General features: G+C 39.9%; 1 protein-coding gene and 1 long non-coding RNA gene across 6 annotated transcripts in view; both read right to left on the reverse strand.

Annotated features, from left to right (window-relative positions):
- cut (homeobox protein, cut) overlaps window positions 1–18,718 on the reverse strand; it is a 137,754-nt gene extending 119,036 nt beyond the window's left edge. For 4 of the 5 annotated variants that reach the window (XM_089076391.1, XM_089076392.1, XM_025217205.2 and 1 more), the window contains exons 1-2: window positions 18,356–18,718; window positions 9,625–11,232 (exon numbers count right to left, since the gene is read on the reverse strand). In XM_089076391.1, coding sequence (XP_088932517.1) covers window positions 9,625–9,723 — 99 coding nt within the window. In that variant the 5' untranslated portion in view covers window positions 9,724–11,232; window positions 18,356–18,718. The remainder of the gene's footprint in view (window positions 1–9,624; window positions 11,233–18,355) is intronic. The other variant, XM_089076390.1, reaches the window with a different exon arrangement.
- LOC105422575 (uncharacterized) lies at window positions 1,640–4,067 on the reverse strand. Its single transcript, XR_967265.3, has 2 exons — window positions 2,130–4,067; window positions 1,640–1,888 (listed from the first exon to the last, which is right to left on the reverse strand). It is a non-coding gene; the product is annotated as an uncharacterized LOC105422575 (long non-coding RNA).
- Window positions 18,719–19,051: the final 333 nt, after the last annotated feature.

The raw sequence follows: 19,051 nt of genomic DNA on the forward strand, positions 1-19,051 counted from the left end.
GTTTGTTATTTATTTTATTCGTTTAGGATATTTTATTCTCGTTACGCTATTCTGAAGACTCCATTCCTGCTCCCATAACGATTCTTCTTTCAACGCTGGAGGTCCCGAATGCGAAGCACAATACCGACTGGCATTCTAAAGTCTCTGTATATTTATTTGAAGCACAAGAAAGATCTTCACAAGAAAGATCTTATTTTCCTGTTGGAAAAAACAACGAGTAGTGACAACGATTAATCTGCAACAATTAATCCTCAACGCGACACATGCCAATTCACGTAAATATATTTTTTTTTAATATAGATTTAACTATATTTTATTTTCAAAATTGTATCCTTTTTATTCTGCAAATGACAGAGGTAGCGTAAGTTTTCTTTCGTGTAGTCGGTTACTCGTGACACAAGGTAAAAAAAAAGTAATTAAAATATGTGACGTTACGAACTGAAAGAGCACAAAGTTCGAATTTCGGCATCCAGTGGGGGGGGGGGGGGGTTTGCCAAATATTTCTGCTATCGTGTACAGGTCTCGCGAGTCTCACGAAGGTTCGTAGTTCGCGACCCGCATATGTCCCATGGAGGTACGCGCCTCGCGTGCCTGGCGCATCTGTTGCACACGCGACGCAGACAACTTGCGACACTACCAATACATAGAACGTTGAATATTACAGGGTGATCCATTCGAACGTCGACACGTATAGCATAACATTTTTAAATAACTATTAAAGAAACAAGAACTCACCGATTTCAAATCTAAATTTAAACATGCGCAGTATATACGCGGCGATGCAAATATAATAATCAATTTTCGATTATATTACACCGTTCCCTAGGATGGAATCCCCTAGGATATAAGAATTTTCGAGACGAATAAAATCTTAAAGCTGTGGAAGTACAATTTCTACATAAGAATTGATTTTCTTACGTCAGACAAAAGAAGGATGATATTTCCTCGAAACGCGACACCCGATATATAGCTAGCGAAACGAGCAGCCGGCAGACACGAAAGCGTCTACAGTGCCAATTTGCAATTACTACCCAGGTATTATTCGACTGTACACATATGAGCTTCGTATTGAACCACGACTAACCCTTAAGTTTACAAGTTTCGGCGCGTTCAGATCAGGGACCATGCACGGCGACGCGTTCGAAGTCTCTCTTTGGAGTCGATCGTACGAAAGTACGCGCGTGGATGCAATCATACAGGCCGTAAGTTCGGGGGGCTTTGGGTCATGGGTCATGTGGATCGCGTTGTGGTAATTAAGAGGTATCGTCGTGCCTCGCCGGTCGAAATGCAGATATAATACGCGGAATGAAGCGCATTATCTGCGCGTGTAATGTGAGGCGCGCGGATTGTAAATATGCTCTTAGATTTCACGAGGAGTATCCTCTCTCTTGGTGTATTCTGTCGATCTTGTTTACGGGGATGTGCCGGAACGGTCAACGGCTTATTGACGTCCGTAAGACAGCTCGGCAAATATTTGCTCGAACCCCGAGACGACATGTTAGGTGATTCATGTAATGGTGGTTCGCACGAATACTTTACAAACATTAAAAGTATTTGTGAGAAAATCCCTATTTGGTAGATTTAAAAGTTTTGAATTTTTATTATGTGAAATGAAATTTTTAAGTTAATGTGAAACGCCTTTAACGAAGTACTGATCTATAATTACAAAGCTATGTAATAATACATTGTTACTCTTTTTACATTGTAACTCGCAATTAATACATTGATAGGACACCCGAGAATCGGTGACCCGCGAAGTGAACGTTTGTGCTCACTTTCACCGGCGGCTTACTACAGTCGATCGACAGAGAATGACGTTTCCAGGCCTCCGGAGGAGGAGAACATACTTCGATTCTATGATTGCTTCTGCCCTCACCATTTGTACAAACTAGAACGCAAATGCAAATGCAATTAACGCTCGTAAAAAAACGCTCGTAAAATTTATTAATGTCAAAGATTACAAAAAGATCGGTATGAATATCGTACGTTTATATAAAATCACCATTTAACATCTGCCTTAATCTTGTAATTGATATTTCACATAACGAAGAAAAAGAAACTGAACGTTTCACTTTACAGCGCAACACCACTATCTCGCCAGAAAATATATCATTCGGCAATAAACTTACGCAGTTATCGGCACGTATAAAATCTTGCCATTCCCATGCGCACGGCGTGCATACAACCGCGCCGTTGTCTCGTCTATCATCTTGGCAATCGAATAAACTATCGACAGGAAAATAATTTAACGCCAATACTGCCTACGTGAGTCGTTATCGCGCGAGCACGGCGATACTCCCTCGCGTGGCATTTCACCCGGTAGTTAGTGGGTGCTTGGCGCGCGAGTATCTCTCGCGATGCGTGTATTTGGATATTTTTAGAGTGTGGGTGAATCACTGTTTGGCCGAGAGGCAGCCGTGCTCACCGACTCCAGCTCCGACAGCTAAATCACCGATTTCAGAAATAACGACCGCGGAAATTAATAATTCCCCTGGTGCCACGCAGAAACCTCGTTTCCCTTCTGCATGACCAAGTGGACCAGTTGTTTGGCGACATCGCAAGTAAGCTATATTATTATTATCGTCTGATTTTATCTCAAGCGAATAAATGATTATTTTATTATTAATTTATTACTAATGAAAGCCACGGCGACCGCGCGTCTCGTTTCTTCCCATGAGACGTTCGCTCTCTACGTTCGTCGTATGAAATTCCTCGTCCATGTCTACACGCGACTAGTCTCCACCGGTCACATTATGACTCGTATTCCTACTCACAACATTAGATTGTTATCCTTTTATCTTTCCAATTATCGTTGTATCTTCGATACAGTTACAGCGTGGGCAGAAGTAAGAAGACTATGATAAGAATCCAAATTTTTCTTTTGTTTTATGATCAATTATTAGGTCTTTCTCTCCTCCTGGCGTACTACACCCATTGTTCTTAATACAATGAAGATAATAATATCTTAGAAATGAAAGACTGCAACTAGTACTTGCAAACATTGTTTTAAATGCATTTAGTTACTACGCGCTATGCTTTAGTTTCGTGAAGACCGGCCAAAAATCGTCGGAAAAATGAACGCGATAACGGCAGTTCTATTGAAAGAACTTCATACCGTTCTGCTCGTTTCATTATGTATTTTAATAAGGCAAGGAGGCAAACGGCAAATATATACGCGACTGCGTGTACCTGCGCTCGCTTATAGTCAGCGTCTAACCGTCCACGTTGCTTACTAGCAGCTCGTAAAACAGGCGAATTTCGGTCTAGTACGTAGGTCTAGATCAGGCCTAGACCAACGAGACGGCGAATTCGAAATAAGCTCCTGTATTCTATTTTAGGTCGCCCCGCGCGATACAGTACCTTGGTATAACATGCATCGGTATAATGATTCCTTCGTCGACCTCTCTTGCTCCCGTCCTGCTTTTATTATATATATACGTGCCACTGTCATTGCACCCTGTTTGAATGCATCGGGGTAAAGTCACGTTTGGATTTCTCTCGCGACGCGTTTGATTCGCACGATTCTCATCGATTAGATATATTTTTACGAAATGTAGTACAATTATACTTGTAGATTTCTTTCCCATTGTCAATACGTATGCCAATTTGATTTGAATTTTTGTGAGCCTCCGATTTTTAGACAAACTACATATACTATTAGATATTAAAAGATCTTTGATAGTATTATTTGGTAATATGTCTCTCTCTCTCTCTCTCTCTCTCTCTCTCTCTCTCTCTCTCTCTCTCTCTCTCTCTCTCTCTAGGATATAAATTTAGATATTTAAATGGAGATATTAATATTTCAATATTCAGAATATTATTAGACTTCATATTACTTCACTGAACTATTGATATCTATTATCGTTAGTAAAAGAACTAAATCAAATATATATTTCACTTTATAAAATGATTTGAATGATATCATACGTTATCTATAAATCATGATTAACACTGAGTAATGTAAATAAATAAATAAATCGAGTGTGTTCACTAAGCATAATTAATACTCAAGCAGGTTTATAACCGAGCCGCTCTGTTAAACCTGGTTGCTTTAATTTCTTTTTAATTAATACTGATATCCAATTACTATAATTAATTTTTAACGAATGACGATAATCTGCGCTAATGATATTGCACGTCGTAAATCCAAAATATATTGCAGTCAAGCCTATAAAAAATATGAAACATTCACTCGTGATTTACAATTCGCGGTCGCAATGTGTGTACGTAATATATCGTTCTTTTAACATTTTAATAATTTCGGCAAAGTACTTCCGACATTGCATTTTAATGAGACTCAAAATGTCCTAGATTGTTATTGCACATTTAATCAAATTTAAAAAAAAATAAAAAATATATTAATATTTTCATTGGTATATCTCTAGACATTTTAAAAACACTTATATCGATTTCGAGCTTATATATATATATATTATCTAGATCATAAGTGTATGAATATATTATTTCATATATTGTCCATTTTAAGTGCATTTCAATGTATTTAATTTATTCCTTTCTATCATCATACGTCTTCCTAATCCTAATTCATTAAATGTTGCAAGCGAAGCACGATGGAATCGATGCATCTTTAGAAATGAGAAAAAGCGCGTCTTAGTCTAGAGACTTATTTCGTCTTCTGACATCTGGCTCGTGTAACTTCTCTTTCTTTTTCCTCTGTCTCTTTCTCTCATTTACTCGCGCGACATATTTACTTCTCTTTATCTTGTTCTTGCTCGCTCGCGTGATCTTCCGTTCCCGCTTACGTCCGCGTGACTCACGTCGTGGCGTACGGCGCGCCTCGATAAGTGTCGCCGTCTCTCGGGGATTTCGGGAACCTCGTCGGGGATTCCCCCTACCGCCGCGTTGCGCGGAGCCACGAAATGTCTCCAGCGGAGGGGATGCCCCGTCGCTGCGGTGGGGATCACAGACGAAGGGAGGAGACGGCTAACCACAGCAAAACTTTTGTCCATTCACGGCCGACACGCTTCTAATTGGGAGTACGCTCCGAGGTCTCGTTCCACGCGCACGGATGCTGTTGGACCGGACCGGAACTGATACCTAGGAATCGTATTTCTTTTTCCTTCCACGCGCTCGCGATTAACACTTGCAATCGAGCTTAGTAGAGATCTCTCATTTATCAAATTAGTAACAACGCAATATCAATCATCAATTAAAATTACTTTTTCCCGGAAAATTATGATCTTGAAAAAGAAATGCCATTGTGAATCGTGTGTGTACGTGTGTGCGAGCGCGTTTAAAAATGAATCTCGTAAATAGGCATATGAAAGTTAATAAAAATTTAATTTGTTAAGAGTCAAATGCGCAGAGTCGTACATGCGAAAACTTGTTTTTATACAAAAATATTTTCTACAGTACTCTATACATCAATGTATATTATTTGTCAGCATTCATGCATGCTTATCTAAAGGAAGTTATATTCACTACATACACATTCACATATGTCAATGCAATTTCCGTTTGGTAAACAGAAAGTTTGATCACTAGAATTGAATGCAGTGTTTTTTTCAATCATGGTCTTGAGAGTTGCTATTTCGTGTTGAAATTGCAGACATTGTTGCAACGATTTTTTTACAGATTTGTTTTAGAGAAATAGGATAGATTCGCGACCTAATTTTAAAGTAAAATACTGTATTCGGTTGTATTCGACTGTAGCACAAAAATTGTTATTTAATATTAATTCTATATTTATGATGTGAATTATGTGACACAAATTATTAATGCTACAATAAATATTTGAGAAACATTCGAATCGTGATAATTCAAATTTAATTAAGTAACTCACAAAATTTCAATAAAGTTTTCCGAAAATCATGCATTAATGTGTTTATATGCTGTATAAAACACAAAATTTTTTACAAATTTTATTTTATAAAAAAAATATTTTTAATAAATACAACGGACTGATGAGAGAAATAATTCGTAGAAATATTTTTATGCGCCAATTTTTTATGTTGTACAACAATCAGCGTCAATATGAAAGTCAATATGATGATGTCGAGAAATGTACCATGCTAACGAACTGGGAGATTCACTCGATTGTCGTCGATAGTGCGCGAGTCAGAAAATTGCGCTGCAATCTTCTGCGCGTCACCAGACGGAGCAATGTACTTTATTCCATGCGCGTTTTGTCATATGGATTCTTTATGGAATTACTATGTAAGAAACTAGTGAAAGACTCATCAAAAAGAACCTAGCGTATAATTTCTAATAATCATACTCTTTTGTTACTAGTTATGGCTCTGATCTAATGATGTATCTAAAGTGGCAAGCCATTTGCAACTTTGCTTGATTTAGAAACCGCATCGAATTAAAAGTACGAATTTACACTCAACTACCGCGTTGCAGAAAAGTTAATTTATTTCTACTTACACTTTGAAATATTTTGATGCGTTGTATTTATTTACGGACATTAATTTATGGTAAATAATTTTAAGAATTGTCCCATTAAAATAAGTGAAAAAAATATCCTTCATAATCCATTATTGCGACATCTTATTTCTCTCTCTCTCTCTCTCTCTCTCTCTCTCTCTCTCTCTCTCTCTGTCAAGTTTAAATTATTTTCTTCAATTAATAAAATAGAGAATTGCAAAATTTCATCAATAACTGTCAGTTATAGCAGATAACTGATATTGAAGGTCTAGCAGAGATTTGACCTGAAGAAACTTCCGTTTTCCCAGGTTAGACGGACGACGTGCCTACGTCATTAGCTCGTAGCCTAATCAATAGACATAATTATGAAACTATGCGCCATTAATAGTCCCGAGCCGCGCGGGTCATAATCTCGTGGTGAAGGACGGTGCGGTACTAGTTCGCGCGTTATTAAGCGGGTGTATTTTATAGGAAACCGGTAGTTGGGTAATAACGAGCGAGGGTTGCCAACGTTCGATTATGGTTCCTTAACATTATTACATGCTAAAAGAGAATAACTAATAAAATGCACTGCATTGTGCCCTCCAAGCGATATTGAGCCTGTTACGATGTTAGAAAATCTTAATACTTGTTATCACCTTGTATTGACAATATTAATTAAATTAAATTTTATAATATTATTTCGAAGTAATTATGATATAAACAAGAATTTAAGAAATTGAGATAATATTTAATATAAATATATATGTTGTTCCGTGTTGTTTTATAAAAAATCTAGAAGCTAACTTGTTTTCTAATAAATAAGACATAAGAAATGTATAGACAGTTCTTTTTCTGAGTTGATTTATAGTCACGATAAACTATAAATTATCAAAACATCCGGTAAAATATCGGACTTTTTATAAAAAGTCGTCGTTCGTTGACATCTGTCTAATTCTTTTCCTTTTTCGTTCCGCGGTTAACTTTTCGCTAATCAAAGGATGCGACAAACGTTTGCATTTCCTGTGGCCAGTCATTAACATCGGCACGTTTCGGTGGGGCTTTATCGTTTATCAGCTAGCGACAACCCCCCTTCTATGTCGGCCACTTTGCCGCAAGTCGGCCGCGCCATCCCCAAATCGCTAAACTATCCTCCAAACACCAAGTACCGCACTAGGGAAACTTCGACGTTAGCCACCCTCACACCTTCATCGTTTGACCCTAGAATCGGCCAAGTGGCCGAGAATCTGACCAACGAGCAATTACGGACGAGGTGTCGAAAGATTTCGCGGTGGAAGATTTACCACCAATGAACATTATTTACAAAGCTGACTGACGAGCAAGTCTATTTTTGAGATATATCCAGGATTCGCCATTTGATAGTGACGTTTGACAAAATATTTCAAACGTACAAATTATCTTAATGAGCGAGCGACTTATAAATCATAGCACGCAGCATACTGACAGCCGTACATTCGTCAACTACGGACACGTTAAATCTTTTTTAATTCTTCTCATTTTGTCTTCGTAAAATGACAGATTGCTTTTTTACTAATAGCCAACGATACAAATAGTTCCAATGATAAGACTTACAGCAAATGATCATCGGTCCGTTCTTAATGGATATCGGTATCTCGCGTAATTTGTCGATATTGTCAGAAAAACGCAGTGATTAAATTTTTCCTCATTAACCGTCCCCGATGTACGAACTGATTCGTCAACGGTTATCGAAACAGACTCGCTCTCATATGAATATATTCTTAAACAGCAAGTTGTAATTAAACCGTTTCAATATTTTGTCTGTCAATTAAATTCGTATGCTTGCTCTAAGAATCAAGAATGTCACTGATGTGACAGATAAAACGTTTTTATTTATCGGCAAATAAATTTCACGAAAATCTAACGTAGAAAGTGGCACGACAGTTTCTGGGAAAGCTTGATGATATTATGATCTCTCAAAATGAATGTACATGATTTTGTTGCAAATGTGAAAAGAAAAATCATAAGTATTAATAACACATTTATCTCTGAATTTAGCTTATAGTAAATTTTGATATGTCATAACAATATCTGAATTGGTAAAATTTAGTTTCTAGATCTTATTTCTTGATCTTGATTCGAACGATATCATCTTTCTTATCCCCCAAAATATTATTTATAATTTTAATCTTTTTACATTTTTTTTTCACGCTTCATGTTCTCTGTATCTGTTCACAATTAATTAAAATATATTCATGGAATTGATTTGTCTATTTTACAACAGATTATATTTAATTACACTAACGATATGTCACGTAGAGGAAGCTAATCTTAACTAGTAGTTTCTAATAGATACTCTGAGTCGCGTGTACATGAGTCAACGTTATCAGCAATAAATGTAACAATATTAAACAGATTTAACGTTTTTGTCAATTCGCTATATTTAATGATTTTTTTTAATAGCTTTACGAATTTATTTATAATTCTTTTTTTTTACATTAGCCGCGATGTAATTTATAATTGCCAAGAACGTAAGGTTGTCGATAATCGACGACTTCAAAATATTTCAACGATTTTTATAATGTAACACTAGCGCGTGTTTAAACAGAAAACCCAAGGCTTTTTAAAGTGTGTGTATTTTTCTTTCGAATTACGTGGAGCGGCTTGTCTCATCGCGTAAATATACCGGTAACGTATCGAATGACTGTGTTACCCGCATCGAGTAGATTTTCTGATTTAAACGTTCCTACTAGCAGCGAACGCGTGACACGGTCGAACCCTCCGGCAACCCTCCGGGATTATCTCACCCCATGCCAACGCGAAGCGGCCCATTTCCGGATATACGCAGAATGAACACACACCTACGAAGTTCTCTCTCTCCCTTTCTCTTTCTCTCGTAACGTAAAATACACTCGATCGGCACAATCGTGATCACTTCGCTCTTGCGTGACCCAAAATACTCCCTACTCGGCCTATCCACACTAATCCTCGTCACCGAAGCAACATGCACGCTGTTGCAACTCTCTTGTCACGTAACGAAATTCCAAAGAAATGGAAGACACGTCTTCCATTTTTTTCTACTACGCGCTGATCGGCAAAATACTAGATTCTTTTCCGACCGAAAGTCTGACCGATCGCGGAGATCACGATTATTAGTCACTTTGGTCTCGCATGACGGGCGACCCGAGAAGGATTTTGCACTGATCAATGACACCGAGCTACCGTGTAGTTATAGTGTATATATAGTGCGTGGACCATTGTGTGCCGTGCACTTACCTGTTGCCAGAAGTGGGCGAGCGTGAACAAGGGCTCCTTCTTGTAGAGCCATTCCATGGTCGTTATATTCCGCGAGTTGGCCTCCGCGGAGGCCTGCATGCTGGCCAATGCCGCTGAGTTCAGACTCGCTAGTATGGGCTGCTGGAGCGCCGCTGTCACGACGGAGGTGTTGCTACCGGCTACCAGATTGGCGTGGTACACGGTCGCGGTCGGCGCATCCTCCGAACCACCAGTAGCCAGTAGTTGGGCCCCGATCGGCGCTGACGGCCCCTGGAGCCCCAGTGACGAAGCCACTTTGACGGCTTCGAGCTTCTCCGGCGGACGCAAAACTGCTCTTCCTCGTTTGCCGCCTCCGCCACCGCCTCTTCCGTCTCCGTTGCCGGCCGCACTCGGAGAACACGTTTTAGGCGGCGGTCCCGTCGGTACCGTCTCTCACCGGCAGTCCACGACGTAGCGCGTAGCGTGTCACGCGTCCACTCGGCGGCTCGCACTTTCGCGTTATTGCCACGCGATTAGCATCGCCGGGCTGACACTCTCTCGCTGCAGCGCGCATTCGTTCTTCGGAAGTTTCCCTCTCGAGAGTTTCCAACAGCGTCGAGCGTCGTAAACGTTGATTTAATTGTCACACACAGCACGTATTCTAATAATTTAATCTAAATGAAATACTTCGATGGATTTTTCTCTTCGTCGTTTTATGATCCCAGCCGATCGTCTTGGACTAAGGTATAACGCGTTGCGATTCGTCGCGAATCGGCGTTGAATCAAATTGCACAATGACACTCGGAATTATGACAGGCCAGGCGGTAATCTCACGTTAGTCGAAAGCGTGCTCGGTACCACGGCATTATCAATATTGTGCTAAGCGTTTCGATTTTCTTTGATCGACGGATGATATTGATCCGTATCATTCGTCACCGTATCATTAATCACTATTATTAGAGGGTCACGGAGAGAATCTCTTGGACCGGATCATCAAGATAGTCTCTCACAGACAGTCTGCCGATATCGACGTTGTGCTGCTCTTCATCGTTCTCATCGATTATGTAGTGATGATGCGAACAGGCAGAGATATTCGCTGCCGCATCACACGGCACGCATTACGGAGCCGGATCAGTGTTTCTCACTCACGTCAACCGAGACTCAGTCCGCGACACTCGCGCACTTCGGGTGCACAATTGACTACACAAAAAACAATCACGACAATGTGAGCACCAAGTCTCCTCCAGTCACACGAGAAAGATCACTTTGAGATTCGGAACACTTTGGTGACACTTGAAGGTAACACTCGATCGATGCGTCGCGCGATTTCGAAATCTGCTCCCCTCGTAATCCGTTCTCCAGCAGAGTCTCTTGAACCTCATCGATATCAATCTAATGGCAAGCCCGATGTCACATTCAATGCCTCCTTACGTTGAAGGACAGAGTGACAATTATGTTTTTCTCGATATCCTCCTTCTCCTCCTCCTTTTCTTTCTTTCTCTCCTTTCGTAGTTTCGTAGTTCCACTGACGCACCCGGGTCGCAAACCTTTTCGTCCGCTCTCGTTTGGATGACCTCAAGAAGAGAGAACGAGACCCGTCCTAGCAGGCTCCTAACCTGAAACTAAGAGCTACCGAACGACCGATGCAATGCCTGGAGGAGGCGCAGAGCCAATGGTGGGAGATAGGCGGAGTCACCGACACGTAGTGGGGGTAGGCCAACCCCCCACGCGACCAATCTTGGACTCTGGGAGTATCCCCACTACAGTCGCGCGCCGTCTGATCTCGGAAAGGACACCACGCGAGTGGGGATAAGCCGCGGGAAGGAGCGGGAGGCCGCGGAAAGAAGCGGAGGCTGGCTAGGTGGTCCCTACCAGAGCGGATCTCATATTTTCAACTCCCCGACCGCCCTTTTCCAACCCCTGCCGATCGCTAGTTCCCTTCTTCATTCCTTCCTCTTTTTCTTCTGATTTCCCATCCTCTCTATCCGATCTATCCCCCTTTCGCTCCGTCTATCGGCCTGTTTCATTTTTTCAACTTTTTATCTCCCCTCCTCATTCCCTCCCTTTCTCTTTTTCTCTGTTGTATCTTTCTTTCTATTTTCTTGGTCTCCAGCCCGCCAAAACCCTTCATCTTAACAGCTTAAGTAAATATTCTTTGAAAAAATGTCTAGGTTCCAAATTTGTCACAATCTCTCGAAAGACTTCAACGTTTCTATTAATGACTCGATCGAGCAGATTTGGAAATCATTGAAATCGACACAATAATTGAAGTAAATTTTTTATACAAGTCAAGATTAATAAGATTAATTTCATTTTATATAAAATTTGATAACTATATTTTTTGGAACTTTTAAACTACAATCCAGTTTGATCATTATTTAGAGACTGAAGAAGGATACTAAACGAGACATGAAGGAGGAAGAGAGATAGTTGGGGAGCATAACAAAATAAATTGTATTTTGAAATTTTAAAATGATCATAAATAATAAATAATTAATAATAAATAAGAAAAAACATTTTACATCAGAAATTAAAATTTAATTAGGTATGTAAATATTGTTTTGTTAGAGATGTGACAATACTTTTTGAAGATAAAAATTAGGAAAAATTATGATTTGCAAAGTCGTTCAAACTCTCATTTACACAAGAGTAAAAATTACGGATTATCCGAAGTCTCCTTTCACGCGGTATATCCACCGTTACACCCGGTGCCTCTCCTTTTCACTTAATTACTTGAAAATTACTTCAAAAAGCGGGACAAGGGTTTCCTTCCTAAATCGTGAACTGCATCTAACTAAAGTCGAAATTTAACAACTCAATCAATAAAGACATCATACTTCAATCAATAATCTTGTTCATTTATTAAATACGTGATTAAAAATTAAATTTTAGTTAAACTTTACTGCTTAAATAATCAAATTTCAGTTCACGAATTAGGCGAGAGATTTCTTTAATTAATTACACTATCTGATGTGTCTATTCAAACAACTGAGAATTAATCATTGTATGATCACATCTATATAAATGGATGTATCAACGGACAAGATATTTTTTAATGCCAAAAAAGAATTTGATAACTATGCACTTTTATGATCCTAATTCACCCACAAAAAGAAAAGAAAAAAGCTGTTTATATATAGAATTGTTCTTGTAGCGGCGTTATGGGGTTGACTTACGCGTCGTAAATAAAAAAATAGGCTAAGGGCACACGCGTGCAGATAATAGCCCACTGAAGGGGTTAGCCGGTACAACCCGCCTTTTACCGCGGTAAACCCACTTCGCACCAGTTAACTTAACTGGTATCGAACTCAGCGCACGTACAAGCACACGTTCATTTTCATACTGATTGTTTGTGGTATTGACTTTTGACTTCGTGAGATTGATTATCACAATTTGACTCGAAATGATTTCTTTTCACCGTAATGAATTAAGCTTAGACCCATGAGAGATATCATAATCTACGTTGAGTGGTTGATATTTATAAAACGTCGTGAAAAAATTTTTTATAAAATGTCAAAATTAAAATTGAGAAAATGAAAAATGTCACATAATTAATACAATTCGTTTGTACCAAAGTTATAATATAAAAAAAAATTTTTTTCAAAAAATGCTTCAAAAAGACAATATTAGTTACATTAGTTACAGTTTGATTCATCATCATTAGTCGTCCATTTGGAATGTGCTATATCTGTAAAATGTGCTATAAAAAAAAATTATTTTTAATAATGACTACACTATTCTTGCAATATTTTTGCGATGCAAGTTATGGTAACTTGACATATGACCGTGACATTAGAGAGAGAGAGAGAGAGAGAGAGAGAGAGAGAGAGAGAGAGAGAGAGAGAGAGAGAGAGATTAATTTCTCGAAATTCGATTTTTTATATCTTTTTAACAGTTAATAGATTATTATGTTATCGCAGCATACAGAAAGTTAAGAAATATTTAATTGAATATAGTGCTGAATGTATTTATAGTTCACCTAACGCGTTGAACGCATTGTCATTAGAATACTGACTGGATACTTGTTGCTCGATTAGCACAACAAAGTTGCAGCGTGACGATCGATTTCGTATGATTAAGTATTCCATGCTAATTCGCAATACCATCAGCAGTTTGGGATTGGTTTCCACGGCTAACGCGGCTGTTTAGTTTAGGGAATTTCAGCCAGTTGTTATTAACGTGACAATGTCTGATTTCGTATTCTGCAACGGATACCACTTGTCTCGTAGATATTCTCGAACGAGATGCAAGAAGATAAGTAATAATCGAAAATCGTTACGACACAAAGAGGGGGATGTTGCTTATAATTATTAACAGAGAAAAATCTATAATATTTGTGATCAACACGATATTAGAAGACGTAAAATTATAAAAAAAAATCATTATTCCTAGCAAAATGATCGCCAATGAGACATGACTTCAATGTATCTTCATGTTGGTACGATTTTCATACAAAATATTATTTGGATATCATTTTTAAAAGCCAGATACATTTCGTCAAAACAGCGAGGAGAAACGATTCGTGCGAGGTATTGATTGCGCCATGAAGTCCGCAGAAATTTCATAAACATTGTAATTTTCGGGGCCGATGTGATGCGGTTACGTCAGTCGCGCGCTCGTGGGAGCTAACGCGCGAGATTTATCAAGCGCGACTAAACCACGAAAATACTACACGACTGTCGGCTTGTCAGCGTGTACTTTACGATCACCCGGTATAGCGCGGGGATTAGTTTGTCAACACCGGCCGGCGTGCGCGACGTGCGGTGCATCCGCGTATACACGCGTGCATACGTGTCGCGATGGGCAAGATTAGCAATCCCCGCGTCTTACGTCTTCGACGGTTAGAAATATAATGCGTTATCCACACTTGGATACATTGCTGGCAGAGCCAGCGAGTCCGGACAAACGCTATGTTATGCGATCACATAATGCGCTGGTTGCGCACACTCGCATCGCCAATGACGAGCGAGGACTTGAGTTCTAAAATAGAACAAAGACATCCTGAATAGAAATAAAGTGTTTTTATAAAAATACACCTTGGAGCAAAATTGAGAATGTTGAAGCTGAAAATTTAGCGTAGGGACTATAATTATCTTTGTTTTACTTGTAGCATCGATAAAGGTACAACGTACAATCCTCGCAATTCCGATTTACCTCTTAATTTTCTAAGACAAAAGTAATTTAACAATAAAGCGATAAATCTAGCAATAAATTAAGCTTTTTGATATTTATAAATTTTTTTATCAATATGGATAGCCTATATATTTTGAAAAAGTACCGTTAGAATAAAAGACAGCGTATATATTTTTATGAAAGTCTGAAAATTTTGTATTTATAATGTAACAGTAAGCTCCAAAGAGGTATAACAGATATGAAAACGATTTAATAAAATGACTTTTTATTTGATTATAATTCCGAGAAAAGGTATGCATTAAGTTTGCTAGATAATTAGAATTACAATCGAAATGGTTATTCTTGATCGAAAATGAGCAGATAAATTCGACTGACAGTTCGTTGTAGAGCACTTAATGAAGTAACGTGAACTTCCAGTGACATATTCCGAACAGTCTATTGGTTTTAGTCTGTTATTCGATAAGTTCTTTAAAATAGTCTGTATCGCAAAATTATATCTTGTCTTATTCTAACAATTAATTTTTAAATAGAATATTTCACAGAGCAGAACTGTTAAATTTGTCAAAAAATATTTATTTTAAATAGAAATTTTTTTTTTAAATTATGTCAACGTTTTATATATAATAGAGTTACCTAGTAGAAAAATAGTAGCAATTTACAATAGCGAAATTGCAAATGATCGAAGAAAAAAACCGTAGGTGACATATATAATGGATATTTATTATCTTTTGGCTAATTTGCGTGGTATTTCTGCGCGTTTTGAAAAATTGTTTTGAGTTTGTTGGATACTGGCAAACGAAATCAGACACGTGACGATCGTTTACATTTACAATAAAGATAAAATTACCGGCCGAAAGTATTTGACCGCGCGTGGACACTCGGCGATTGGCCAAAAGCACGAATACACCCTCGCGTTTTGCAATGCCGTTGAGACGATTTTACTGCTCGTATATATACGGTATGGCCGGTCGGTTCTCGTAATAGTACGACAAGTTAATGCGTCGCCTGATATGCGACGTGCTGCCCGGATTTCGATGTACCGTGGAATAACTCACTTGCGACAAATCATTTCGAGTTTAAATTACATATTTCCCAGACGTATGCCCGTAGCAGCGCGGGTTTATTTCGCATTTACATCGTCCATCGATGAGAACAAAAACCAAATTTCTCGGCCATTTTCCGCGTCGCCGCTGCATCGCTTACGCGGCGCGGTTTCTCGATCGCGCGTTTCGCTTTATGCAAATTTCGTTGCCGTCCGTCACAGATTTTTACGCGCGTCGCCCGAAAAAAGCGATTGTCAAGGGGGTGTGTATACGTTTTTAATTCGCAGTTGTTCTTCTTCGAAGATAACGAAAACGCTGAATATGCGAGAAGCAGATCGTTAAACTCCCGATTAGTTTTTTTCTGATTTTTATATAAAATACGATAGAAGAAATACAAGTCAAATCTTTCATTTTTACTTTCGAGTCTGATTTTTTTTTTCTATAAGAACAAGGGAGAACCAATCGCGAAACAAAGAGAGTCAATGAACACCGTTAAATCGAAGCCAGCTCATTGAGGTCACTCAAATGAAATCTCTGAGAATTTGAAACCGCGCCTTCGGCCGGATTTCTTTACTTTGTCGCGGGAACGTCTACGACATCGCGCACGAGTGGAACGGCTCGAACAAAAAGTTCCCGGGTGCCGGCTGTCGAAAACGGAATCGCGGGAGACGTCGTGCGTCACGGTCGTCTTGGAATTTCGCTGCTCGCAGCAGAGAGACTCACTTTCTTCCAACGGTCGCACGCTACTCAATATACCGGTCGACGATAAAGTCCCTTCCGCCGCCCTGTCCCCGCCATTGGTCTTCGTCGGGCAACGCGATTCTCTTCGAGGACTCCCCGGCGATTGTAACAATATCTTTTGCGCGGAGGCACACGAAGGATGCGCGACGAACGAGAGAACCGTAAGTTCAAGAGCCGCGCTCAGGGACGTCGTCGCGCGACACGCTCGCGGTAGGAACGACATGAGACTCAACCGTACGTCTGTTCGACAGTAAGCGAAATCTTTTTTATACCGGATAAGAGCAAGAGAGTCGGAAGAGGATACAGATGGGGAGGGGGAGTTCGTACGGGATCCAGAGAATGAACTCGATCCGAGTAAACGCAGCGATCATTTTTCGAGGCAATGTTTGAGCGTGGATATTCTTTACGAATTGTGTTTTCTTTTTTCAAAAAAAGAGATGCGTAGTCTGCAGCAGTTCGCGACGATCGCGGGAAACGTTGGAGAAGATGGTTCGTAATTGAACCTTCGTGTGTCTCCATTTTTCTACGATTCTACGTGTGAGATGTCGCACTTAGTTTTCCGAATCTCTTTAAGATGCGTTCGCCTAAAGTAGAGAAGTTCACCGATATGATACGAGGAAAATTTCTCTCTCTCTCTCTCTCTCTCTCTCTCTCTCTTTCTCTCTCTCTCTGTCTCTTTCACTAATGATGATCTCGCGTCAACGATCACGAGTTTCGTGAACACACTTGACGCCAGTTCCGCGCGTTGAAACGCAAATGAAGTTTACGATCTCGTACTCGAGACGTTAAGGTTTACGTGTTTGCCGATCTGAAACTCGCGCGAATTATAATAGTCAGCTAAGTGCTATCAACCGGGTCTCGAGTTCTCCGACAGAGAGCCACTCGAATCGCGTTTCTCACTCTCCCTCCAGAGCCGTGAAGCAAGTTGGTTGACCGCTCGAGATAAAGGTACGTAATGTGCCCGAGACGATCTGGAATCCGTCTGATGGTCACGTTCACGTTGGTACCGTTTCGACTTTCAGATAATCCTGAAGAATGCCTGCACGTGTGTGACGTATTCGCGGGGACTCGAGCGACTTCCAGCGAGAAAGAAAATCCCACGAAAATAATGCTGATTGAGAGTGCGTTCGTATTATCGTATTATCGTGTTAGCGCAGCATCTTTTAATCGATGCAAAAGTATGATGATTGTGCACGAATTTTGTCTTTCTAACACATTATTATTGTAAGTTTATATAATTTATGAGTTTTGTTATCATACTTTCTCAACATTAAATGTAATCTCTCAAAAAAAAAATATTTAACTGAAATTAAATTTAAAAATATTTGGCTTGACATTATAGATTGTACATATTTCCTATAATTTTCCCAAGGCAAATATGTTTTTCAGCACCAAAATGCATTGATCATAAAAATCAAAAATGAATGTCACTACACTCCAACTTAATATTTTAAATCATTTTATTATTTTAGTGTTTCTGCATTCTATTATTTTAACGTTAGAATTCTAATAAGCAAAATTTTTTACGTTTGAAAATTATTTATTATAAAAAAAGAATCGTAAGTTCGAATTAAACTTTCAAAAATAAAGCACGCTTATTTACATACATAATTTTATTTTTTTATGCGAATCGAAATTGTTTCAAATGTACCTATCATGTCCATTGATACAACAATTATTTCTAAAGAATTGCTCAAGATTATTCGCGTATAAGCCCCTATGTGCCAATCACCCGCGTCAACTTGGGTCGTCACGAAATCTCTCGAGGGAAAACTTTATCACAGCTGAAGATCATCACAAGTACACACAATCACAAATTTGCCGTTGACAATCACCTGGTGCAACACAGTGTCTCTGCCATGCTCCGTAGTCACTCTTCGGATGTCGCCTTCCCTCAAGAACGTTTTCCAGATCTTCGCGGTCATTCGCGGAATCGAAAACGCGAAGAAAGAAAAAAATCCGCGTGCGAGGCAGGTGAAAGAAAATGAAATAAGAAGTCAGCAGAGTCGGGGAGCGTCTCCTTACTCGCGCGAGTGTCCTCGAACGTACGGAATGAGGGCGGCGGGGAGAGCACACCTTATTCCCGAAGCACCACTGCCTGCACTCGCCCGATGATCCGGCGCGTGAAGCGTCGTGTCGGTTTATTCGATCCACGCACTCCACGCGCCTCGTGTGCGCGTACGATGATCCTGCTGGGCCTGTGTTCTGGCCGAGACTAACTCGAGCGCTCGGTGCCTGCAGCCCTCGCAGTCATCCCTCCGGCCACGCACTTTTCCACCCCGGCGAAAGAATTGTCCGCCTCAGTCTCGAAGCGCATCTGCTGTCTACCATCAGTCAACCGGAGCTTTTCCTTACAAATCATCTCGGATATCTTGTGGACAATCGATGTGCTCGTACGACCATCATCAACGTGTCCCGCAGGTGAACTCAAGGTCAACGATATGGGGTGTGCGAACGCATCGAGGCCGGACAAGACTTAATCAACTCGGAAGCGAGAGACCGCATCGGTGTGGGCCGTACGGTGGCGCCGC

Source organism: Pogonomyrmex barbatus, unplaced genomic scaffold (assembly GCF_055798465.1).
Source record: "Pogonomyrmex barbatus isolate J1 unplaced genomic scaffold, ASM5579846v1 scaffold2, whole genome shotgun sequence".
NCBI classification, from domain to species: Eukaryota; Metazoa; Arthropoda; class Insecta; order Hymenoptera; family Formicidae; genus Pogonomyrmex; species Pogonomyrmex barbatus.